The sequence below is a fragment of the Vidua macroura genome, chromosome 4 (genome assembly GCF_024509145.1).
Source record: "Vidua macroura isolate BioBank_ID:100142 chromosome 4, ASM2450914v1, whole genome shotgun sequence".
NCBI lineage: Eukaryota > Metazoa > Chordata > Aves > Passeriformes > Viduidae > Vidua > Vidua macroura.
Window position 1 is genome coordinate 3,723,972 of NC_071574.1, and position 26,739 is coordinate 3,750,710.

A 26,739-nucleotide genomic window follows, 5' to 3' on the forward strand; every position below is an offset into this window, starting at 1 on the left:
CTGGCTTCTCTGCTAGGGCTGAGGTGCAGGCAGGCTGCAGCTGGGCTGCAGCAGCTCCTGTGCTGCACAGTCCTCAGCCATCCTGCTTGGGTGTACAGATGGCATGCTGCCTGACAGAGGCCCTGAAACTGAGAACTGTAATTTGGCTCTATGTGTTCCTTCAGCTCCCAGCTCAGTCAGGCTTCCCCTCCTCAAACTGCAGGGCTGCACTGGATCTCTGATCTCTAGAGCTGCAGAAATGGTGAGGTTTTAAATGAACAGAATAAAAATGTCTTTTTTTTCCTCTTTTCTTTTCATAGATACTGATCTATGAGCAAAGAAATCCTGTTGGGAGCAATGCATGGTGATGGGCAAAAGAGATTCTCTCCATGCTTCAGACCCAATGGAAAAGCTGCTCGCCAGTCACGCTTGAGGTAAGACACATTTAAAGGCCCATGTGCACAGCACATGCTCAACACTGTGGGCTTGTATCTCCCTCCACAAATTCCAACTGTCCTGTGTAATACAAAAGGAATTAAAGGAGAGCAAAAATCTGAGAGTAGAAAATAGATGTTTTAAGTTAGAACAGTCACTGGCTGTACAAGTGTGTGGTCTCTCTCAGAAGCAGTTCTTTCTTTTATGACGTGTGATTAGACTTAGCAGGATGTTCACACTGCCTCACTCCCAGGCGTAAGTGGGACACTCTGGCCTCTGCTTGGACAGGCTGTCTCCCCGGACGAACAAGAGCTAAGAGAGCCTACACTCCTCACTCAGGCCCCAGAGTTACAGAGCATTAGCACCTCTGCAGACCTGTAACCTCTCTCCACACACAGGCTGAAGGGCCAAGCTTGTGCCCATCTGCTCCCTCAGGGAAGAGCCATGCCGGAATGGGACCCAGCTGACTGTCATGACTGGCCCTCAGGACATGTTATCTACAGTGAGCAGGTGTCTGAGGGCAGGGAGGTCTCCTAGTACTTGCAAAGACACAGCTTTGCACAGCAAAGTGGAAGCAGAGGTTCTGTGCTCCGAGGTCTTGCAATGGCAAAGTCTAAAGAGAAATGGGGTGTGGGGATTTCACAAGGAGTTACAGAAGTTATTCACTTACACACTCCGAAGCAGTGATGGTTAACGAGCTGGAGATGAAAGACTGGCCTTCATTCAAACTCACCAAAACCTCCAGGGTTCTGCCAAGAGACAAAGAAGAAACATGAGCAGCCATGGAAGAGCCAAGAAAGGCTCATACCTGCTGTGCAGGCACTTGTACCTACAGCTTCTGCTCCACAGGGATTGTCCTCAGAGGGGAAATTGAAGCCTGTACTTATTCCTATTTGGGAATAAGTTTGGTCTCCTTGACAAAGAGCTGTCCAAGTAGAGAACACCCCTTCCCCATTCCACAGAGCAGAAAATACTCCCAAAAGTTTTACATAAAATAAATTGAAGTTCAGCTGTAAAAGTAGCATTGTTTTGTCTGTTCCATAACCATCTCCTTAGTCACACACAGACATTATGGTTAAAGATGTCGGATAATTATAAATGGTCAGGACTTGCTATAAATAGCCCCAAACGGCATACAAATAGTATGTGGTTTACATTTTACAAATTAACCCTACAAGAAAACAACACATGGTGGATGTTAAACAGAATAAGACTCCTCAGCTTCTCTGGCTTGGATTCCCAGGATTCAGACAGTTTATGTTATGCATAGACGTAATTAAATAAAAATGTAGATATCCATGAACTAAAATGATTAATCATTTACACCGTTCTTACATGTCATGAGTTTCTATTCTGGCACAAACACTGTAGTCAATATGGAGTTCAAAGCTATTTTAGCTAATTTGGCTCATTTCTTCTTCAGTTTTAGCAAAAATGAAGGGAGTTGCTTCCACTAAACTAATTTTTAAATTATCTCTGTTCTGAATAATTGATCCAACAGAAAGAATAACTCTAATTTCCTTCTAATTGGAATTCACTGGAATAAGTGAATCAGAACCAAATAAAAAAACCAAAACTATTTGATTCCCTTGCAGAGCAATAAGTCAAACCATGGTGAAACTCTGGTCAATGATTACTTTTTTTAAGATGTGGTGCTTTTTATTATTTTTAATTCCAATTATTTGTTTTGGCATTGTAATACGGAATGCTGGGGGAAATTCCAGCATGAGGATTCTGCTCAGGTTTGGCCAAACACTCCTGGAACTAACTGCAGGGCAGAAGGGTTTCCTGCCTCCCCTGGGGGAGAGGAGGAGCCTCAGCTGAGCTGCTCACACACTCCTGCAGCTGCCCTGCCAGCCCTGTGTGCCCTGGCAGCCCTCTGAGTCCTGCCTGAAATGCTACTAGTGAGGAGTGAGGCTGTTTTGGTAGATGGTCTTTGCTAGCAAATGGAGCAAAACAGGGCCATGAAACACACCTGGATAAAACATGTAAGCTACACTAAAGCAAAGGATCATTCCCGGGCATCCTGGGGACCCTGACATGTTCTTGAGTTCACTGGGTTATATCAAACATTCTGTAAAATAGGAAAGATTTCCCAGCGGGCTGGAGCCCATTGTACACCTTGCTGTTTGCAACACTGTAACTATTCCCAGCTGTAATAGGTATCAGCTGGGATTGCATTTCCCAGCCCCAGTGCAGTGTGCCACACAGTGCCCGCAGCTCTGTGGCCCCGCTCCCGCTGTGGGTGCGCTAACATCCCAGGGAACAGGCTCACTGAACAATCGGGTCCAGCACGGACACACAGCGGGAGGGCAGCCCTGCCCTACCCACTCCTGCCCTGATACACCGCTGCAGGGATGAGCCACTGGAGATGTCACTGGAGCTGATCATACCCGCTCTGTTCTGGAAGCCACAGAGTGAACTCACACAGATAATTGCCTCATCTTCAAAAGGATGAACCTGTCAACACACAAAAGCACTCCTTCCCTGACACTGTCACGGCTGTTGGGGATACCCAATACGTTCTTTCATTTCTTGAGCAGCCACCTGTTTGCTGGGCTGTGGGTACTTGTGATTCATACAAATGCTGCCCCTTAAATGGGGAGTCCCAGAAAGAGGTGTCCTGTTTCTGCTACTCCTTCACACACAGCTCAGAGACAGACGCATACAGCAACGTGTGTGAGGCTTTTAGCTCAACATTCTGCTGAAACTGAAAATATTCTGAGATGAAAATGACAAGCAGCAGTGATCCCTTTTCTCAGGTCCCTGCATTTTCCACTGCTGACTGTCACTGTTGTGTGAGGGCCGAGTCCCTCCAGTGGATCTCAGAACAGTCCGGTCAAGAGGACATTCCTGTCCCTACAGCCAGGCAGCCCTTGAGCACAGCCCTGGTTCACTAGGGAAGGGTGAGGCTGTACTAGTTTTGTACCAGCACAGATCCCAGCTGAGGGCTGAGCTCTGGAAAGCTGCCACAGAGTGGGATATCTCCTCAGGACCCCTCAAATAAATCCCCTCTAGAGTCAGGCAGTGTTGTTGCCGCAGCCCCCCGGGGCCATTCTGCAGCACCATCCTGCAGCCTGGCACTAGGAACACGCAGACCTGAGCAGCTCCTCTCCATGCAGCTGGACACACAGGGCTGCAGGGGCCAGGCTCCAGGGAAAGGCAGCGGAGCCCTGCTCACGCCTCCTCAAAACCCCAGCAGTGCCCACAGACAGTGGCTTTCCAGGGCTTTGAGGCAGGATGCTCATTCCCATCCTGTGCTCCCTCCTGACAGCACACCTGAGCGAGGTGGAATCAGAGAGCTGGCAAAGGAGCACGAGTAATGACAGTGCTGTGCAGCACAAATCCTACTGCTCTGCCTCTACCTCAGCCCTAACACGCACCTTCCCAGCGGTCTGTACTTCAAACCCGCCTCACTGTACTAGGAAAAACTGCCTTTCATTTACAGTTCATGGCCCTTCCTCCATGTGGAAGGGATTTTCCTATCCTTTGTCTGTGCAATATCACTCTTTGGATGGGAACCAATCCTGGAAAACTTAAGTCTGGAAAGAGCTTTTTAAAATGTTCTGATTTCTGAGCAAAGGTAACTACAAGACTCTTGCAAATTGAAGCTGCATCGGTCCTGGCCCACTGCCCATCCTAATACACAATTTACCCAAAAATGTAACTTGAGGAGGCCGAACAGTTGCAATTCCTTCCATCGTGCCCACTGCTCGTTTATTGTGACAGCAGAGGGATGTGGCCCAGTGCCATATGTTCCTGCAACTCTGGTCTAAAGCCTCCCATTCACTGTGAAATACAGCTGACATTTCCATCCACAGTAGCCTATTTGCAAAGTATTCATTTGCTCCTTACTTTATGGGAAGCTACTAAAAGACTGCCATTTTATGACCCATTAAAAAAGATGAAAAAAATTAAATACAATTGTGAAAGACATTTGCTGGAAGTAATAAATAATTTACCTCCAATTTTCACGCACTGAAAATTAAACTGGCAACTGCTCAAAAAGTTACTAAAATTTCAGTGACAAAGGTACTTCAGAATCAAATGCCTACACTAAAATAGCAAAAATGCTGTACATAGGAGGAAGGCAAAAAATAAGTCTGTGTATTTAAAGGGCACTTTCCCTTCCAACACTGCCTTCATAAAATAAATGAATACCTTTATAATACAGGCTCCATTTGACCAACTTCATTCTGATGTCTTTGGCCACTGCTTGCTGGGGTGCAATTAACATTTACCCCTCCATTCTCCCTGACCCAAGCAGAGAGGATTCGTTCCCTGGGCTCTGTTAACAAACACTCCTGGACCACAAAGATGACTCTGCATCCAGGGACTCCTCCCTGCCCCAGGAGGAGGCAACACACAGAGGAAGGGATTTCCAGCCCAGGCTTCTGGGTGTGGTGCTCTTCGCAGACCGACAGCCCCAGCTGCACAAGGACAGGGACAGCTCTCCTGGAGCAGGGTTCCCACCCTGCCTGTCCTGTTTGGTGCAGTGCCACTATGCCACAGGCCAGCTCTGCCCAGGGAGCACCGGGACCATTCACTCAGTGGGAACTGTGCCAGGGACAGGACATGACCTGCCGTTAGGAGAAGTGGTCAGAGGTGTTTTCCTCCCATCAGCCACACAGGCATAAAAAGGAGCACTGAGTATTTTCCTGAGGATAGCGAGACTCGCTCATCCTCAAATTCATTATGGTGTTTGGGGATTCTGGTAAAGAATTAGTACAAACTCTTCCCCCTGCCCTTCTTGGTGTAGCTTCGCACTGATAGAAATTCAGATGATGATTCTTTAGGGCTCCTTCTTGTTACCCCAGAACCCTCTAGCTTTTCCAGCCACATGTCCAATAAGCTGTCTGTCTGGGCTTGACTTTCCACGGTATGGGACACAAACTTTCAGTGCTGGGAACTCCTAGGGAATGTGAGAGAACTGGAAGCCAGCGAGGAACTCATTCTGATCTTGTGGAACCATGGGAACCTGCAGTAGCAGGGTATGAAACATCATTATTCTGTTAAAGTAGACTATTAATTCAGCTCGGGATCCTATGGCCACTGCATGAAGTGCAGCACTTAGTTCTGCTCACGCAGTCCTCGCTAATGCTCTGGGAACACTGTGTGCCCTAGGAGGGATATGAAGGACTGCGCCAGAAATTACTACTGATCTTAACACCACATCCATATGGCTGAGGGGCCTGTTAGCCTGTACAATTCATTGAGGATGTTTCCATCTGTGAATAGGTCCCATTATACCCTAATTGTGTCAGACTAAATGTATTTCTAAAATATTTGCAGAAGTTAATATTTATGACAGACATTAAGCCTAATCCAACCCTATTTCTGGCTTCCCCCACCTGAGTTGATTTCTCTGGCTATTTTGGAGGGGGGAGGTTGTCCCATGTGAGCACCAGACACATGGGAACCATGTCCCATGGGAGCACCAGACACTGGGAATCATACTGTCTTTTATTTTTGTTGGAGCAAAATGTTGTGGAGGGAAATAAAAGACAATGCCTACATTAAACACTTCACCTCAGTGAGTTTACAACAGGAAGAATTGGTGCAGGTGGGAGCAGTTCTGACCCCCTTGGCTCCCTGCCCAGGGCTGCAGGGGAAGCCCAGCTGTTTGCAATGAGGGGTAATGCCAATATCCTATCCAGGTCTGGACTGGCCATGGGCACAGCAGCAAGGGGGGGAGGGTGGGTATTGCCTTCACCTGGGCACAGGGGCTCTGCAACGGTGAAAACAACAGTGAACAGGTGAAAACAACCTGACCTAGAGCTTCCTGCTGAGCAGCAGGAAGTCAAAAGGGAGAAGTACAGGTGAGTTCCTTTTTGCCTGGTGCTGAGAATGGCTGCATCTCCCACATCAGAGAGCTGCTGGCAAGGCTGGAAGAGGACTGAGCAGCTGAGAGAGCCCAGAGTTCATCCTGGGGGCTGGGACCTCCTACAGCAGCACCAGGCGGCCTGCTCTCCTCTGTTCGGTGCATCTCAAAGGACAGCTGGCTTCTGAGAGGTGACTGAACTCTTTGTGCTTTTGCCTTTTCACAGTAGTGACCAGTGTTATGTGGAATGGGAAATACTTTAGTCAACATGCTGCTCCTAAGTTGCCAATCTTATCAAAGTCTCCTTTTAATTGGTCCCCTTGTCTCTGAACAGTGTTTTTTTTCCAAGTGATATGTAGACACCATCTAGGTTTCAGGCTGAGGATGAGGCTTGGAAAATTGGTTCTTTAACCCACACTTGCATGCTGACACCAGCTGCTAAGCTCTCGAGTGGCTCAGCACTCAGCACAAGCACTGCCCCTTACGTTAGTGAGTAATTCAGCTCCGTGGTCAAATGACACCCCTGTCTGCATTGCCACAAAGGCTGTGCTAAGGCTACTTAGTGAACAGCACCATAGAAAGAGCTCAGTGTCACTTCTTAGTTAGAAAGAGTTCAAAAATGCTCAACACAGCCACAGCATCTTAATCCTTTCTTGAGTGACCCTGAAAGACATGTGAGACTGAGCTGCAGCTTGCAAACCCTCTGTCTGCCTTTGCTGACAACAGCTGTTCTAGATTTTTACCTTTCTCAGCAGAAGAAGTAAAAGTGACAAAACAAAAATAACAGTAGTAAAGGTAGCCATAGCAAGCAACAGCTCTCCTCCCTCTGGTTTTCAGCCACTCACTTCCATGTTATCAGAAAACTCACTTAAGTTCCACACACCTTTCTCAGCACTCGTTCAGACAGGTAAAGGGATGTTTTGCAAAATTCCATGGCCCTGACCAAGTTCTGGGCTTGTCTGACTAAACAGTGTGTGTACCTGTGTGCACTGGAAATCACAGGGTTCTTCAGTGTTTGTGGGCAGCCTCTGGGCAGGTTGTCAGGGTCATCTTTTAAATGTGAGTTTGGACTTTGTGATCAGACAGACTGTCTCAGGTTATTGCTGTTGTCTGTTTGTCCATCTGGTAGAACACAGTGAGACAAAGTGAGGTGTAACCTGCAGGTGTGACTGAGGTACCAAGTAACCCAGCGTTGCAGAGGGGTGTCGGGTGAGCACCCAGCGAGTTCCAGAGTTAGATGGGTGTGAGGGCAGTGGGACTGCTGGATGAATCCAGCTGTGAGAGGTGTGGCTGGGCTGTGCTGGGGTGCTCTGCCAACAGTGGGCCAGTAAGGTATGACACTGGCTGCTAGGTCAGGTGTAATTACGAGCTCCTCGCCTGCTTGCTTTTGAGGCTTGCACTGTCAGAGGGAAGTACAACCGTGCCATGCTAATATGAGGCACTGACACTTGGTGAGGGAATGTCAGTGTGTCAGCCCGAGCACTCGAGTGCGTCCTCTGAGAGCACTAATGGTGCCGGATCGGCTCGCATGCTATTCAGATATTTATTTTGTGTTTGCTTGAAGAATCAGGCCAATGTTTTTGAAAGCACATTTAACTATACCATATGCCTACTTAAATCATCCCTATCAAACAAGTTGTGGGTTGCTGCTCTGGTTCATTCTGTTCTGTTTTCCCTCCCTTCCCAATGTGTTTATGTGTATTTATCCAATTTGCTCTGTTCCTCGTGCCAAATGGCAGGTCTGAGATCCCAGCCAGGCAGGGGCAGCTGTGCTATTGTTGGTGTCTGACAAAACAGAGGTCATGGGCTGGGCCTGCAGCTCTAGCTCTAATGACAGCTTGTGTGGGACATTATGGGGCAGTTTACAGTGTAACCAGGGTTCATGTGCCCTCAGAACTAGGAATAAACCTTTACTTGCCCCTTGGTAACTTAGAACTTAAGTCTCACTTTTAATTCCTGTGCAAATTAGCCTCTTGCAAAATATTCTGTTTGTTTACTTCATTGCCATAACTCCTCCTTCTGTCTGGAAAACACCCAACTTTAAACAGCCCCAGCAGAAAAAGCCAAGACCTGAAAAACCAGGCAACAGCCTAGGTGGAAGAAAGGGTCTCTCCTGCATGGAACTGATCCTAGCTGTTCTCACTTCTAAGATTGATGAGAGTTATGAGCTCTGCCAACCTAGGAAGCAACTGCCCATAGAAAGGAGTAGGCTTTTGTCCTCCACGGAAGGACTCTTCCCTCCCTGGAAGGTTGTTCCAAGTCCAGCCCAGCAGTTCCAGGCAGTGATACAGCAAGGCGTGAACATTCCCAATGCCCGCTGTTCAGCAAGAGATCAATCTGCAGGGCTAGGGAATGCTGAACTCTCTGCTCCTTGGGTGGCCTGACACTTTATCCCCTTTTCCTGCCCAGAAGGCAGGAGTCTCTAAGCTATTGAAAAGGGTGTTCCTTGGAGCTGCACACCAGCTCTGAGGCACCAGAGTGGGCTGCAGTGGCTGGGCAGCTGAGGAGAGGAGGCACAAGTCCCTGGAGCCACTCAGGGAGCACGCAGCTGCCGCAAGGCTGCCTGGCTCCGGCTGCGGCACTGCTGTGCTGCTCGGCGTGGAAAAGGGAGCGCTGGGGAAACAGCACATCTGTCACCCACACACAGCCACAACCTCCACTCAGGGCAGCACCAGATGTGTTTATTCCAAGCATGTACTAACTAGCTACTTAATGGCTTAGAATTATTAGCCACAAGTTAATTAGGCAAACACAGTCACCATCAGTCACCTTACAAAGCATCGCTTCTTCAACACTGCTTTTACTTCCTAAGTGTCTTTATCAAGAGCAAGAAACAGAAGGGGAAAACTACAAATTCCATAAAGGAGCTGCAGCAGGAAATACGTGTATGAAAGGGGATCATGGGGTCCTAATGAATGCTGGAGTGCACAGGTAATGCCTTAGCTGAGCACCTATCCATGCTGCCAGGGGAGCACAGGGGAGGAAGCAGCAAGACTTAAGAGGCTGCAACTGATGGGGAAGAAAAGGGAAGCAACAGTGGAAAAAAATATTCCTTGGTATAGTTACATCAAATTTGCAAAGACTGGCTTCCCTGCTGCTGCATGTACTGGGGATGTGCCTGGGGGTGCAAGCGCTTGCTTGGCATCCTGCCTGCACGATGAATTTGGGACCACCACTATCCCAAGGGAACGGGCTCTGGTTCCCCAAGATAGGAGGCATTAAAAGCAGTTGGTCAGTTCCTGGCTCCCAGGTCACAGGCAGCAGTGAATGGAGTCAGGGCAGAAGAGGACCTATCTCTGGGTAGCGGGAACAGTCAGGATCCCTGGTTAGGAGCCTGCCATGACAACCACTCCGTAGAGCACCTTCCAGCTGCTCTCCAAAGGGACAGCTGTCTCGAAACCCAGTGAGGCAATCTGAAGGATGGAGCACACAATCCATTCATCTTCTCTGTGTCTGTTTGCTTTCATGTGTCCACGCTCTTCCCCTTAAATCTGGTGCTGGTATTAATAAAAATGACAAGGTTCAAGGTACCCCTGTTCCACTGTCATGGAAACATGTTGCACCTAGAAATCGTAGAGCTGAATGTGAGGCATGTGATGGGTAACAGATTACCTCCTGCACTGCTGTGTGCTTTGTGCCAAGTGAGCTGTCCCAGACTCCATCAGCTCCTTGGAAACTGCAGGTAACCAAGAATTTGGCACTACAGTAGTCATTTTCCTTCCTACCACCCAGAAAATAATTCCTATTGAATCTTTGCTCTTTAAGTGCCACCAGCTGTTTGTGTTGGACAGGATGCAGGAAGCGATAAATGCAAGCTGAAGACAGCAGCATTTGAATAGAGGGCAAATAAGGTCACTAATAGCAGCAGTGTGAATTGTCCTGCAGAGGATCAGGAACGGGACATCATGCCATGATCAATATGATCAAGTGAAGCTGATTTATTAGAAAAACTAAGCTATATTTATAATGTGTTCTATTGCTCACGTGCCTCAAGCTAATACATGATTGGTTAAATCTTTCTGTGCACGCATTTTAAGCTTTTAGTTAATTTAGTTATTTTTTCTTCTTCATGAGTCTCACTGTGGTTTTCTTGTCTGCCTTTACGTCTTAAACTGTCCGGAGTTGAGCGTGTTCTTCTCCTTTTGTGTCCTTCAAGGGCATTGTGACCTTCTACTCAGTCTCAATGAAGACTGGGTTGTGCATATATCTGTTTTCCTGCAGAAATCCCTCAACACTGTCCCACCTTGGCATGCAAGCTGATTATCAAGTGGAGGTACCTCTGATAGAAGTTTCACTTACACTCAGGTTTAGGCTAAGGTTTTTCTTTTTTGGCTCTGTTATTCCTTAAGCTTCTGAGCCCAAGGAGAAGGATGCTACATTCTTCTGTCATACCAAAACCTGAGTTCAAGTGCAGGATGGACAAAGATGGAAGCTGGCCAGCACTGCAGCTGCATGAAAAAATAGCCTTCTGTAGTTCCCTGAACTATTTTAAGAACAATGGCAATTCCTCAGCCTGTTGGTTCAGTTTGAATAAGCCACTGCCTGGCCTACATCTATCCTTTCCTGCCTGGTTTAGAGGAGAGTCTGCACAAGACAGGATGCTTGCAGTATGCACCATCAGATCCAAAGTGTTACTGTGATATTCTAATGAGAAATGAGAGTTCAAGTAGACTGAGAAGTAGTAATCACATAACTATTCAGTAGAAGCCTTTCAGCAAAACAGTGTTTTGTTGTGCTAATTTGAACTGTAGCTATTGTCATCCACTCACCTAATAAAAGCAAATTTTAAAGTGTTCAGGCAGTGCAAGAAATACCAGTTTTCCCACTAGTGTTTCCATGCAAGGCAGAGGGGTTTCACCAATGGCTCACCAGAGCAGAAGCCAGCTGGAGGTGAAGCCAAGCCTACAGACAGATTGTTCTGAATGCAGACTCACAGAACTTAGGGCAGAGGTGAGAGAACAGAAGTGAAGCTAGCAAGGAATGTAGACTTGTAAAATATCACTGTTTTTCCTGTACTAGTGTTCCAGGCTAGTGATCATGAGTAGTCTCTTGAAAGAGACAAGGGCTCTGATTGCCTTTGGAGGCACAGTAACTACAGAAAGATGTACAGTAATGGAGAGGTCACAGCCACCTCTGGTTTGGTTTGACTCTCTCAAGCTGTGGCAGGACAACAAATCCAAGTCTCAGCTAAAATATTCTGAGACCTTCAAAATGTGACTTTTAAATCAGAGTCCTGTTTAGTAACCAGCTTGATTGTGTTGTTACACCTGCCATCACAATGCATAGGTGATCTCTCAAAGCAATTCAACCTGAGTTAGCCTCCTCACCTTCCTGCCTGGTGTATGTGTACTTTCCCTTTCTGCTTTATTTCAAATTTGTAACGTGTTTTATAAGGCATGGGTTCCTTGTGTGCAAATCGTGAATAATTGTCAGCTGTTAGCTGATCAGGAGCCTTGTAAGTGGGCTGGGTTTGTAAGCAGACTATGGAATTTTGCACTTTAGAAGCAGCATGACAAGAAGGGATTTTAAATGGCACAGGCAGCACAGTCATGTTGTCACCCAACCTAAGGATGATACATCCATCTGCTACAGGGTACTGTGGAAAAGCAGACTGGAAAAAATGCTTGGTTTAATATACAGCTGGCACTTGGGAAGCTCCAGACTCAATGCAGCCAACAGCTGGGAAGGAAGCAGAAACACACCATGGCCAAGTTCCAGGAGAGCAGGGGCTCACCAACCCAACATCCTGAGTACTTTGGCATTTTATCTATTTCACACAGCCTAGTATTGCTCTGCATGTGAAAACTGCTAATCCATCAGGCAACAAGAAGTGTCTGCAATTAGGAAAAGATACAATGAAACCTGTTACGAAAGTCTTGACTGTTCACCCAGAAACTAAACTGCAGGTTTAAAAGTCACACAGCAAGCTAACTCAGGCTGCTTGCATTCTCTCAAATCCACCCAAAAGAGCACTAGAAAATAACAGAGGGGTTGTTGCTACGTTAGTGACTAATATTAGCTCTACTACATGAGGAATTACTGGGAGATATCCAGCACTAGTCTAGGCTGTGCCAATGGGAAGTCAGGAGTTCAAGTACGTACATATCTTTCATAGCTGTCAGTCTTCTGCACAGTAAACTGCTCAGCTCTGGGCCAAAGCTCCAACTCCTTCAATAGCATGACAGGGAGCAGTGTTTCACATGGTAACTTGGGAAAATGTGTTTTCCTGTGAACCTGTAGAACTCCAACTGTATTGTCCTGAGGTGCATTATCCACACTGCAGTTCCAGGGTGGCAGCTGTCTGGTTCAGTACCACTCCAGAGTGTAAGGAAAAATGCAGCATGTGCAACTAACTTCCACAGCTTTAACCTACACAAACGTGTCATGCACTTCACGTCCCTTTGGCAGGACTGGCTGTTTACATACTCTGGGACAAACTGTGTGTGGAAAAGCCTTTACAGCATCAGCTTTTGGGGAGCTTCACACTGGGATTGTATATAATGTATGCTTCACAATGAGAGTGTATGTAATTTGCTACTGTTCTTCTGTTGTACAGTAACTGCACTGAAATACCTGGCCTGGAGAGGAGGGGTTTAAAGCCATTGTTCTGATGACAAAATCAGTTCCCTTACAACTGTGGTGGTGCTGACTGGTTTTAGCTAAGCCAGAAGCTGCAGAGCTGCAGCGCTGTGGGATGCACAGGCCACTCAGCAGGCACAGGGGTCTGATACCCTGCTGCACGTGGCAAAAGATGCATTTGTCACACAGCTGTGTGAAAAGCAACATCAGAAAACACATCAGTATTGAATCCCTCACCCCTCCCTCTGCTCGGCATGTAGCTCTGCTCCGTGCCTGTTCTCCCTGCCAGCCATGACGCAGCTCAGGAGGCAGACCCTCTGGGGTCAAGCAGGGAACGTCTTTCCTCTACGGCTTTCCAGCTTCCCTCCCCCAGCCTGCTGTTTAACGCACAAACCAGATGTGCTTTTGGAGCTTTGCTATCCATCTGACAGCACCACTGAGGCGGCCGATTGTTGCTCAAGTCAGAAATGTAACTACAGACCAGTCATCTATACAACATCCTTACCTCTTCAGCTCCTCAAGTGCCACAGATAAAGGCCAGTGCAGAACTGCTGTGCTTCTCATTGGATTAGCATTAGCCTCATGCCTAGTAATCTCTGGGAATAACTACTTGACAAACAGGGAGGAAGCCAACAGCCAAAGCCTTGGCCTTGGCCCTCCTACAAAACTCAGATCTGATGTGCAGTTTTCTGACTTCAGATTAGCTTAGGGTCTTCAGAAATCTGCACAATGAAGTCCAAGTGACCATAAGGCCCTGAGGCACCTTTGAGTTGGAGAGAAGGAGGGAAGGATTAGTTCTCCAAGGGCCAGAAGTAATGTGCAGCCCTGGCCGGTGACACTGAGAATAAGGCCAGAGCTGCAGTTTAGCCCCAGTGCTGGAGCTGTTAACTCACTGGATCAGGATGTGTGGAGCAGGGGAAAATGTCCTGACACCTAATTTTAATAATAGCTTGTAAGTGTCAGTGGTAATGTCATCTCTTTAACAGTGGGCCTGAAGATGATCTGGACGAGAGCATATTATGCCCTGTTAAAACAGCTAATCTGCATAGAACTTATGACAAGCCAGATCTTTTCAGTATTGCATAAACTGGCTGAATATTCATTTTTAAGGCACTGTCCAAATGGGTTTGGTCACAGATGACTACTCAAAGTTCACTCCAAAGCTGGCATATACACCAGGGAAATAACACAAGAATGGGGGAAAAATGCAACAACAAACCACCCCCTGTAAAAGCAACAAAATATTGCCTTCAGCCAAACCCTTCCTAGTTAACATCGGCTATAATGGTGCTAAATTCCAACAAAACATGGGCTGGCATTTGGTTCAGTACTTACTGGCCACTTTTGTACAGGATCGGTGCAGGGCAGAGCAAAAATTCAGATTCTACTGTTTTAGGCCTTTCATCTGAAAAACAAAAATCATATGAGCTTACTATGCTGTGCAGCTTAGGTGAGGAGCTGCCATGTGAACGTGCTGTGAGGTCCCTCTGTTCCCATCTGCTGGTCTGTCCCAGCTGGAACTGGCAGCAAGACAGGCCCAAGGTATGGAATACAGAGCCCCAGAGCTGGCTGTAAATGCCAGGTGAGCCCACATTGCAGTGCTTATTTGAGCTACTCAAGTCACCTTATGCTCTTCCAGAGTGAACACTTCCTAGAATCAACACCGTCTTTCTGGAGAATGAGAACACTATTAGTAGTTTCCTGGTAGTTGGAAGATGAAGGTTTGATTCTAGTTGGCTCCATCCCTGTGCGCTGCATTACAGGACTGTTTTATTAGCTGTGACTCGAGTCGTTTTTTTTCTCCAGTGTTTCTTTTGTTTTTGAGTCGGTGTGATTTGCAAACCTCTTACACTTACAAAGCACCTATCTGTAGAGCACACAAAACACTTATTTGCAGAGCCTCGTGTCCAGTACAGCATTTCTGTTGTGCAGGTGTGAGGAGGGGAGGACGGAGCTTTTTTGCCTCACACGTTTGGTAAACTGGGGAAAATTCAGCTCTTGTGTGCAGAACCATCAGCCTGAAATTCCCCACAGCAGGACTCGTGATTTCTGTGCAAAGACTGTTTCCTGACTGTGGGGTGAGAGCAGATAAGTGATCTGCCAGATCAACTTGGAGATGACTCTGTCCTGCATTTCAGGAACAGGCAGAGAGACAAGCAGTTCAGGGGCAACTGAAGGAGGAGCTGTTGGCATAAATGAGCTTTTCATATGTGCTATAATCTGCACTGACTGCTTGGCCTAGATTTGGGGCTAGTTGTGAGGTGGGGAAGAGGGATTAGCACATTGCCATATGTTTTTGTCTTAATGGTATGTTTCATAGATTATTTTTCTATCCCACAGCTCCATTTGGCAGGTTTCCTTTCTAGCATTTGGTAATGGTTCTTTATAAATGCAGAACGAGCAAGATGCCAAACGCATCCTTTAAAAGCAGGGGAACTAACACAGTAAGAGTGTGCTCAGAGGCTGGTCCCAAAGAGAGCACCCACCGAGGGGAACTCCAACACCAGCAGATCCTCGCCTGAGTGCTCTCTGTTTGTGCCCTCACATACTGAGGGTTCTGCAGAGGGATTGCCAGTCCTCTGCAGAGGAGACTGCAGTGACACGGGGATGGGTGTCCTTCTCTCGGGACCATCTCCTTCCTCCTGCTACTGCTCCAAGCGCCCTCGTTGTCTTCCTGTTCATCCTGGCTCCACTGGCCCCCTTTAGGCTTCCTCTGAAGCAGGGAGTCAGAATCCAGCACAGAGCTGTAATGAATGACCTCATGTACTGGGGGAAGGACCACTTGAAATGTCCCTGCTTTCTTCCTGTACTACTCCCCAGCCGTTCGCTGCTGTCCATTGCTGAAGACATGGACCAGGGGGATGTAGAAGGCCCTGGCAAGACCCCATAGAGCAGATTGTGTTTTTATAATCAATACATCACTGTGCCATTCCCCTACCCTCATGTGCTTCAGCACACCCCTTTCTGAAGCCAAGAAAAAACAAGCAGCCCAGAGCTGTAGTTGGCAATTCTCACATCAGATGGTATCAAGTGTTTGTGGGCAATGGGAAGCAGAGGTGACAATTGTAATGGAAACTGAAGGGAAATTTATACAAGCGGAATTGACTTACACAGGCTGCCTGCATCCAGAACTACTGGCTTACCCTGTTACTCTGCCAAATTATTGTAGGTATTTAATAGGCAGGAGAAACTGGCAGCCCATTCCAGTATATACAATATCCAGGGTAAGGAAGAAACTGCACTGGAAACACAAATTCAATTGTGTAGGAATTTAGGACAGGCTAATACAGAAATCAGACAGTAGGCAGGGAAAAAAAAATCAGTTGTAGTTTTTCCTTCAAGTTCTTTTTTGGTTGTTTTCCAGTCTGGCTGGCTTCTAAGGAATTCTGTTTAGAGCTAGAAGTTAGATGTACTTATTCTAGCTATCCACTTGAGTTTCTGGAGAGAAAAAGCTAACTCATGTATAAGCTAGAAGGAAGTGCCAGTACAAGGTGTCATGGTCACCCTCTGAAACAGAATTGTTTTGTGCTATGGCTGCAGTAAGCCCTGATGCTGGGCAGACGGAGATCATGGACCATGAGAAAATACACCACTGTTCTGACCTGGCCTTTTTCTGTGCTGTTGCAGGACAAGGACTGACGTGCCCCTGAAACCCACAGCACGCCTGGCACACCACCCAGGACCAGCAGAGACCTTGCGAAAAACAAGGTAAGTGCTTCTGGGAATTGCAATGAGATGTCTTGGCCAGGATTATCGTGCAGAAAGGGACCTCAGTCAGTACACTACAGCCACGGGTTTGTTCATCAGCAAACATCTGCTTGCTCAAACGTCAGGAGCCAAACAGTTCTCACCATGCTAATACCCACAGCAAGGGGGTTGCCAACACCGCTCACAACTAAAGGCACCTGGTAGCAAACTGAAACCACTGAGCAGAGTGTGAAACAACTTTCTTCCCTTTACTAATCCTCAGAGCTTTCCTGTTCTCCTCCTCTTTGATATTTTTCTCTTTGAGTTTTCATGAGCTGAGGCAACTACTTGACTACACAGGCAGATGATGGCAAACGTCCACACTTACGGATTGTCGTTCCATTCACTTGATAGGTACAAGTCACGCTGTCGGTTCTCCCACCGAGGGTTAAGCCGCTTCCTCTGAGAACAACTTGAAACTCCTCTGGAGGGAAAAGCAAACACACAAAATCACTAAACCTCAGTGTGTGCAGTTAGTTACACTTAGACCATGGCAATTTCATTTAGTCTGCAATAAACAAAGCACAACATAGTAATATCTCCTTTTTTCCTGAACCCTTGTACTGAATTCTCCTTATAAATTGGCAAAGTCAAAATTTGTTCCCAAATCTTTATTGAGACAGCCCTCTGAAACAGGAAGTGGATTCAGGCTATCAGCAGGATCTGGGGCTCAGCTGCACAGTAAGACACAGTTTCTCAGTGAATAAGAAATGAGAAATAGGGGACTCAGAACAAGAAGACTCCCCAAACTCAGATCAGACTCACTTGAAGTGCCAGATGAAGAAAACACTTCCCCTTAGTACTACTTATCTGCAAGTTGCCTAAGGGCCAGGCTATCTGTGAGCTGTGCAGAGGAGGATTGAAAAGAGTTTTTTTTTTTTACCAGGGCCACTGACTTCATCCAGAGCATCCACATTTTCACAAAAATATCCAAGTAATGTTTTGCAACTACCTTATTTTGATTATCTCAAACTATGCATGGATTATGAAGCTTAGAAAGAAGACAAGGCCTTAAAATTCTGTGCAACTCTTCTATTTCATTAATATATTTTTCTTGCTGCCCAAAAATGCAGTCACATGCTTTGTTCTTACACTCCACAGATTTTGGGGCAGATTTGAGAAAAGTGCAGAGTAGACTCAGGGGAAAGGGGCAGGTAAATGCTCTCCAACTTCCACGTGCATTACCCAAGCTATGGAAGCAGGCCCTGGTGGTCAGCTCCTCTGAGGAGAACAAGAAGTCACCAGAGAAATCTCATGCTTCTCTAACCTCTTGAAGACTTGAGTTAGAGATGCTTTATTCTAGAGACATGCAGTTTTCCTTTGGATAAAACAGGGGGAAACCACAGTCCTATAATAATTGAATATTATATTAAAATTCTAAAACCTTACCTCCTACACAGACACTGGATGGCTCCAAATATAAAATCTCAGTGCACGATTGTTTCAAGACCTATTGCAAAGGAGGAAATAGTCACAAATATGTTTCATAGCACTATTTCAATGAGCAATCTTATTTTAAAATGAATGCTTTCCCCTAGATCACACATACAGCTACAGGTTTGGCTTGCTGAGTCTGACTTTGTAGGACATTGCCTTAAGCATGTGCAGCTCCTGCACACCTGCACAGTCAAGTCTAGGAGTTATTAAGGCTTGGATTAGTTTGTTCAGCTCCGAAGAACCTTTAAAATAGAGTGATCTCCAGATCCCTAGATTTTCCATGAACCCCAGTCCTAATGTTTAAGCCAAAAATTAATCACAAGGAGCCTGACCCAAAACCTAATCCAGTCTAAAGCAGTCTTCCAACAATGAAGCCTGGTCAAGCCAAGTGCACGTTATTGTGAGTGCTGGCACCTTGCCCTGCGTGGAGAGGCACAGTCACAGCAGTGTTCCTGACTGCACTGCCTGCCATTGGACTGGGATCTCACTTCAGCTCTCCCTGTTCGAAGTGGTATTTTTAGCAGGCATTCGTAAACATTCCATGGCATCAGTTCAGGTCCCTGCAATCACGTGCATAGCAGAGAGTCCTGTTACTGTCCCCTCTCTATCTCCATTTGCCAGGTCTGTGCCTGCTGCTGAGCTGCCCTGACTTCCTAGGACTGTCCCTCTGTCCTGCTCTTAACTCTTGCCTTCCTCTCAGTAGGACTTCTCACACTCTGTGATGTTTCCCAGCGGTTCGTGTTGCTATGTATCCAGACCCAGCAGAAACAATCATGTAGGCACTGTTCTGACAAGAAGCATGCTAAGCTCCAAGAAAGAGAGCATCTTGCTTCACTGAACACTTCCTGTATTGCCTCTCTCCCTACAAACTGTTGTGCACAAATTAATTTTTCAGTGCTTTAAAACCCATGTTAAATATTAAGTGGTATTTTAAAAAATGGAGACGTTGCAGGCGCGTGCATTTGGATGAGACACAGCAACAGAGATCTTAGGAAAGAATGTAGCCTGGAGTTCAGTGCAAGCCAAGCAGTTCATATTAGCTGAGGATCTTGCTTCCAAAAAAGGGCTTTAGCCTTTTGATTCCTATTGCAGTGTGGAGAGAAGTTTCCCGTGGCTTGTTTGGGGGCTGGGGAATATTTTGTATAGCATTTTATTCCTTTGCTGCAAAAGCATGTTCAGTTGTTTTCACTGAAGAGTCAGATAAATAGCTCAAGTGAAGCTGAGACTACAGGCCAGTTTTATGTGAAGCAAAGATCCAGCAGGTGGCACAGAATTCAGTAATTTTTAGAGGGAGAACCTTCCAACCCTGTCCTGGCCCCATTTGCCCAGTGTCTGAGGGAGGGTCAATGGTATGACCTGGAGGTCAGGGAGAAGGGAAGACAGTATGGGACAGGACCTGACTTCCCTTGCAAAGCAGTAGTTCTCTAGGTTCATTACATCCCAGGGTGAATTTTCTAACACTTTGCTTCCAAATGCAATATAAATCAGGGAAAAACCTACCTGGATATATTTAACTATCTTTGGATTTAAGAACAAACTGGGAGGGGCAGACACAACAACCCCAACTGAGCTGAAATACGGTGTAGACAAAATGATCACAAATCATGAACAAAAGCAAATTTCAATACAGGGGTCAGGACACACTGATTTCCTGCATGGAATCCATTTTCATGCATGCTCTTGGCTAAAGCAGAAAATACCAGATGTTAATACTGCTCCTAGAAATAACTGCTTCAACAATAATTTTTCATAATTTTTATTACTCTCATCCTTTGCTTAGCTTAAGCAAGCTGTACTGTTTAGAGACCCTCTCTTTGCAAGGGTGGTGGCCTAAATCTACCATTTCCCCCCAAACAAAGCTTATATTGGGGTGAAAAAAACATCTGAAACTACTAAAAGTTGGGTTTGTAAGTCTGTCAGGTTGTTTTCTGTCCTTCAAAAAGCCTCTTGATAGTACACACTTGGGGGGGGAAAGGATAATGGTAGAGAAATCTGCCTTGTCCCCAGAAGCCCCTCCCCTCAAGGATCAAGTTTGTTTAAAAAGCAGACATCAAACCTTGTCAAGGGCTAACTGGATTCAGGTGGAGCCAATCAGAAGCACATAGATAAAGTTCTTTGCTTAACCTCTGCTTATGCTCTGGGTTCTCCTTAATGCTCCCTCTAAGCAACACTGAAACACTGTTCAGAACTGAGTTTTTCCCAGAGTTAAGCAAAAGCCATCACATTTTCTGCAGGGTCCAAGCCCATGAGCTGTCCTGAGAACAAGCTCTGTGTATGGTTTGGCTCACAAGGATTCTGCCACCACCATGGGAAACTGAGAATATTTTCAATACAGCAATTGCTGCATGCCCTTTCACATGTGGGGGAAATTAACATATTTGCACATCTTAGTAGAAGGTACAGAAACTTGACACCTTTCGCTGTTCCTACTCACTCTTTTCTACCTCTTTTAATCTTTTTTCCCTTTCCACACAAGCCATTCCTTCCAGCCAGCACAGTGCATTCCAGCACTCCAATAGAAAGTTTTTTTCATCTGGGGAGAACTGATGTGAAGGCATCTTGCCCATTTTCGTTATGATCCATGTGCATTATTTAATATACCTTCATGCCTCTGTCCTTTAGAATTTAAAACTAACTTTAAACTATCCTGATGTGGAAACCTGGGCTGCAAAGTCAGCAAGACCAAAACAAACTCCACAAAAATCTATACAATGCTCCCTCTTTTTCAGTTCAGGATAATCCAAGACACTGCAAATTCATTATTTAGAAACGCACTGCCTACAAGAAAAGTTGAAACAATAACTCTATAAGGCCATCCCTGGAGAAGATAGTTAAATACTCTGCTGACATAAAAAAAATTCAAATAAGACAAATTGCCTTATTTTAACAGCATGCAAGGAGAGATTCTGAGAATTGATGTCATCCACTTTGTCTCCAGAGGTCCACACCAAATATAGGACTCTGCTCCCAGGCTCACAAAGGCTTTTCTCCCATTCCCTCCTCTCTCCCTCCTCCCAGTGCTGGCTTTACCAGAGAGAACCAGTTCCCCACAAATCCAAGTGCAAAGTAGAGGAGAAACCTGTCAGCCCTTGTCCTGCTGTCTTGCAGCTGCAGAAGTGGAGAGCTGTGGTAAGACTAGAGGGTGTTCTTTGCCTTCTGAGGCGACCTGTGCAGTGCGGGAATGGTGCTGGCTGGAACCGGAGTCTATCAAGGTAAAGTGACCACAGCTGTGAGCTCATTAACAAAGGTGTGGCTGCTGGGGCAAGAGAAGGCAGTGGGGCAGTGGAGCTCTGTTCTTAGGCAGTCAGTCTCTTGGACTGTACAAAAATGAGACATGGAATCCATGCCCCAGACATCCACTTGTTCAACAGCAACACAACAGACTGCTGAGGAAATGATTCTGTAGCTTCTCCACGTTCAGGACTTGTTATGTTGCTGCCACACTGCAGCAGCAGCAACCAAGCATCTTATGTTTTAAACCCTGGTATTATTTAGGGCCAGTTCTGAAAGCAGCCAGCACAAGAACCAGTGGCACGAATGCAGCTTGTGCTCCACACTGACTCTGCTGCCAGGCACTGCTCTGCAGGGATAGATGCATGCAGGGCAGCCTGCCACCCACCCCTTCAGTGAAATCCCTTCTTATGGCTCTTGAGTGGACCCTGTGCACTTCCTATAGCACCTCTCAGTAAAGCAAGTTGATAATTTCAGAACACTTCCGAGAGCAGAAGTTACCAGAAGAGAGGCATCCAAGATACGCTGGGGCACTCGCAAGCCAACTCACCCTTGATGCAAACTCATTGTCACACCTTGGGTTCTACCTACCCAAACAAGTTTTTCTTTGCTGAAAGGGTCGCTTGTCAATCAGCTGCTGGGCTGCCCAGCTCCTCTGGGAACAGCACAGCCATCCCAACTGAGGCTGTGGAGCTTTAAACCACCTGTCTCCCGGCTATTTCAGTGGCTTACAAATAAGCACACATGTACATCTTCCTAAAACAGTTGTAGGAAGTTCATTTATCAGGTCCACATTACCAGAAAGCTTTACCAGCTTTTCCATGTGGTCCCACTTTTCACCTAGTGCATTTTTCCCAGACTTTCCTGACTGTTAAGGAGTACTTAAAATCCCTATCCAACCTCATGGCTTTCTATGCGCTTCCCACTAGAAGGTTCCTAAAGGCTCACAAAAACTTTAGTTCACCATTTCTAAAGCAGTGGACTCCCCTTTTTGTCATTACTAACACACTTCCTCCCACTAGAGCTGTTGGAGAAATCCTGCCTCTTTCTGACCTGCAGGTGTCTGAATTGACCACACATGCGGGTGTTGTCAGCTCCGAGCCACAGAAACATCCCACACCCAAATTCTGACATCAGAAGGGCTGATGTCCCTGCAGCACACTGCAGAAAGGCAGCCAACAGGCTGACATCCAGCTCCCCACTGCTCGTGGTCTTTGCAAACTCCATCTCTGTTTATCAATTCTGTCTTGCCAGAGATCTTTCCCCTGCTTTATGCAACATTTTTTCTTGTGGAAAATGTGCTTTGGGGATCTTCCAGGACCTCTTTAGCCTGTCACAGACCGGGCCTGGCTCTGCCTGGACTCTTTTTTCACCCTCACTGCTGGCTCTTACAAGTTCTCAGTGTTTAACAGCAAAGCAGGTTGGCTCTTGCAGCTTTTTGCGTATTTAGCCTGCCATTCCCTCAGCACATGCTGTGGAACAGAGCTGTACCAGGCAGCACAGTGTTACACAAACAACTTTCCCTTCCAGGACTCTAATGAAGGTTGTGTTCCGTGAAATTGTGAGAACAATGCACTAGTAACAAGCCATGAGCAGCCCAACCATACAGAGACAATTAACAAAATACGCTAAGTGTCAATTTGTCTTGCAACCTCACTCAGTTTCGCTTAGCCCTGCATGCAGTTCAAAAGTTTTTGGCAGCAGGCAGCACCATAAATCATAACTTGCATGGCATCTGTTCCTGCCCAGAACCGTACACTGCATACAGGGTTTGGGTAGGTCATCATCACAGCTGGATTCTTCACTGAACCACCGTAATGATTTCAAGTCTTCAAAATGCTCCATGACTGTGTAAAGCATTTGCTTCCTGGGACAGAGGTCAGAATAACCAGGAATTGCTGGAAGAAGACAGCTGCTGACACATTCTGGTCAGACTTAGCATGCTAACAACTCTGAACAGCTAAGGATTTCCAGGGCCACCAGTGGCCTTTCCTCCCTGTGGATCCACTCAAACTTGCACCTCTGTTTACATCAGTGCTCACCGGAACCTGACCACAAATCAGGCTGCTGTAATTTTTGGGGAAAGGTGGCATGAGTCTCTGAACAAAGTGTATGTCCTGCAACAGAACAAATGCATCCAACTTGCTATTTCCAGAACCTCTTTGTAAAGAAAAGGAAATGTCCACCTTTAAAACCTCATCTTTGTTCTACTGCCATATGGCAAGGCTTGTGCAAAAACCCTGACAGCACAGCAGGATGACTTCCACACTTTGTGTGTGCACAGATAATGTCCCTGCAGCTTTATCTCCTGGTCGGTGCACGAAGCCTGTCCCTGGAGCGCAGTCCATGAACACACTGCCAGCCAAAGTGTGCACAAGCCAGAGATGGCAGCACAGGCCTGAGAGCCCTCTTGCACAGCAGCCTCAGAGCTGCAGGCAATAGTAGCTTTTCTGTGGAGACTCCTTTCTTTCCTCTCTCTCTTCCAAACGAGGGGTCTGTAATTTTCTCTAGGAATGCTACAAACAGAACAGCTACTGAGTAAAACTGTAACCTCAAGGAAAAGAGCTAGAAACTAAACACTGTTGATGGTGTGATACGCCATGAGGATGTGCTTTCCTCTTGTACTGTGCCAAGCTCCTCCTGCAGGTAACCACAAAACCAGCCTCATCAAGAGCTGGATCTCTCATCCGGATACATATTTCAAGACACAGTGGCAATCTCATGTATTTGTCACTGCAACACATGGATGGTCAGTGTCATAAATGTATGGCAGGTGGGGAGCAGTAATGGAAGGTGATGTCTGGGAGGGCCCTGATAACATAGAGAGTGTTTAAATCTATGTTGAGCATTCTGTGCCTCAGCTGGATCTGTGCATGGAGGCAAAGCCTAAATGACTGCCAGCTGTGGGTCTTTTCTTGATGAGAAATTGCCTGCACCTTTGGGCTCCCAGTTTAGCTGCTCAGAAATGCCACTGGGTGCGGGGGCAGCTATTTAAACAGTAGGCAACAGCAGGGCTCCTGCGTACACGGGTGCAGCAGACCATGCAGATGGGGTCCAGAAGCCCAGATCAGAGCTGGGGAAAGCTCTCCAGCCAATAGAACGCTGCTTCTGAGCGAGGCCATTCTCTGGTGTGTCAATGCCTTCTGGAGCCCCATCCCAGCTCGGGGCTGTGGAGCTCCTCAGAGGAATGGATGATGAAGGCAGCATTGTGCCAGTACTGGGTTAGTTGTGTCCAGTTGAGCTCACCCAGGTGCTTGCTTTAGTTCCTAAAACTATTCTGCTTCGTTCCTTCCAATTGGCTGCATCAGGACTGGGCTTACCCCATGTTTCCATGTAGGTTTGTTTTTCTATGAGTCACTTAGAAGTATTACTGGCAGCTTGCTTCCTTTTTTTTTCTTTTTAACTCAAAACTTTTTTTTTCCACTACTGCTAAGACAGTAAAAAGGAAAGAGAAGTAAAGCAGGAGGTGTTTAATCGGTTTGCTGGACTCACTGGTTTTGTTCTAGAGAATGAAATGCTGACTGTGCATTGAGCAGGATTTTTTCTGCTGAATTCAGTGACTCTTCTGGCATGTAAAGTCAACATGTGTGAAATGAGGATGATGGAGAATTTAAGGCATATGCAGGCTGGCATTGTTACAGGTTTCTCATTCATGAGCTGTTGCTTTTTTTATGTAAACAGGACTTGTGCCCCCTAATAGTGTGGCAGAATTAGGTTTTAACAAAAAAAGATCTAGAGTAGGTTACAAGAGGAAATAAATTTAAGTAGAGCTCTTGATTTCTGTGATTACGCATGAGAAACCTTTATCAGACTTTTTAAGTGAGAAGCACGTCTGCAGCCCACCTTAGGCTCTGGACAGGCCAGCCTGTCCATATAGCAATTAATGCTTGAACTCCCTGAAATTAACTGTTTCCAAAGTGCAGCCTTTCATTCTTTCTAGCGTTGGTTTCACATCATGTGCCTCTGCTGTGTTCAAGCAAGCTCTGTCATTTATTTCCCCAGTGCCAATCTGTGCAGAAAGGCACCAGGCAGCAGGACCACCTCACACTAGAAGGAAGGCAATCAATTCAGGGTGACTTGGAATGAAACACATGCTTTTCAAGGAAACACCATTTTGGTGCTTCTCTCCCACAAAGTCAGAGCAGGAGCTGCAGCAGTTAATATCTAATGGCTTCTACCATTCTCTGCTGCCAAACATCTGTGCCCATGACTACACCTCATTGCCAAGCCTGGCCTGCTCCCTGACGCTGCTCGGCAGTGCCGTGGACAAAGAGTGAGGGGAAGGGGAAGGCTGCTACCCTGTCCCCTGTCTAAGTGAAAAAAATCCCTGAGACATATGGTCTTGCATAAAATCACCACCCGAGAGAAGCCTGGCGCGGCGTTAGGTTAGTGAGAATATTCTAATTACACCAAGGCTGAGCAGCACCTCATTGGCAGCCACTGAGGAAAGCAAATGGAGATGACAAAACTGTGGGTCATGAGATGCGTATTTTAACAGCATTAGAACCTTTACCCCCAAATTACTAAAAACAACCCTAAAAACATTACTTACCAAGTAATGTAACTAGGAATCAAGATAAACTGTTACTTTCCATAACAGGAAAAAAAGTTGTTTGGGCTATTTTTTTTTTTGTTTTTTTCTATTTAGTAAGAAAAATCTGGCTCAAAGAAACTTCTCACTAAGGAGTCGCTGGATTTCATTTGGACCTGTGACTGCTTCCTTTGGAGCCAGTTGTACAGCATCCCTTACGTAAGAGAGCTGCCAGGCGTGCAGGGCTGGCTGACAAGTCCCATCCCAATCACAGGGCACAGGCACGCTCACTCTAACTGGAGTCATGTCAGTGCCAGTGCTGGCTTATCAAGCTCACTGTGCTCCAGGAGAACATTATATGGTTTGTAATATGTCAGAGAATGTCAAACTGAGGGCTGCACGGCAGTGAAGGGTAGAGCAGAAAGCATTCTATTCCAGGCCATTGATTCCTTTTAACAACTACATGCAGTAATTCCCAAAACTATCTCCTCAGTCTCAATCACATGGAAAACATAGCGCAGAGTTAGTTCTGAACCTTGCACCCAGTGCAGCTTGAAGATTAGACCGTCCAAGGGGATTAAATAAGATGACTGATTTAATCAGAATAATTCTTTTAATGATAACTTGCTGCATTTCTCCTCCCCCCACCTCCTTAAAGGTCTAATAGTTTGCTTCCTGGATTCCCAGTGCATAAAACGAGCATATTTTCTTCCTACAGGAAATGATCCAATTAAGTTGATGTATAATTGATAATGAACCGTTTAAGCTAATTTTGGCCTTGAAAAATCTTAACCGTGTCCAGTCAGCTGGCTGACCCCCCTTCCTCCATGGTGGAGGGACAGGACTTGGGAAAGGGAGGGAGCAGGCTGAGCACACTGCCCAAGGAAGTGCAAGGAGGCAGCCTAGCTCAAGGGGGATGCACAGCAGTAGGGATTACTTGAAAATCATGTAGTCCCTGATTGCTGCTCAGTACCCAAGC

The 26,739-nt window shown here is 46.3% G+C and overlaps 1 protein-coding gene across 2 annotated transcripts in view; it reads right to left on the minus strand.

Annotated features, from left to right (window-relative positions):
• The window catches only part of ANTXR2 (ANTXR cell adhesion molecule 2), a 77,730-nt gene that overhangs the window by 35,083 nt on the left and 15,908 nt on the right, over positions 1-26,739 (minus strand). For both annotated transcript variants that reach the window (XM_053974972.1, XM_053974971.1), the window contains exons 8-11: positions 17,951-18,011; positions 16,890-16,985; positions 14,150-14,219; positions 1,085-1,163 (exon numbers count right to left, since the gene is read on the minus strand). In XM_053974972.1, coding sequence (XP_053830947.1) covers positions 1,085-1,163; positions 14,150-14,219; positions 16,890-16,985; positions 17,951-18,011 — 306 coding nt within the window. The remainder of the gene's footprint in view (positions 1-1,084; positions 1,164-14,149; positions 14,220-16,889; positions 16,986-17,950; positions 18,012-26,739) is intronic.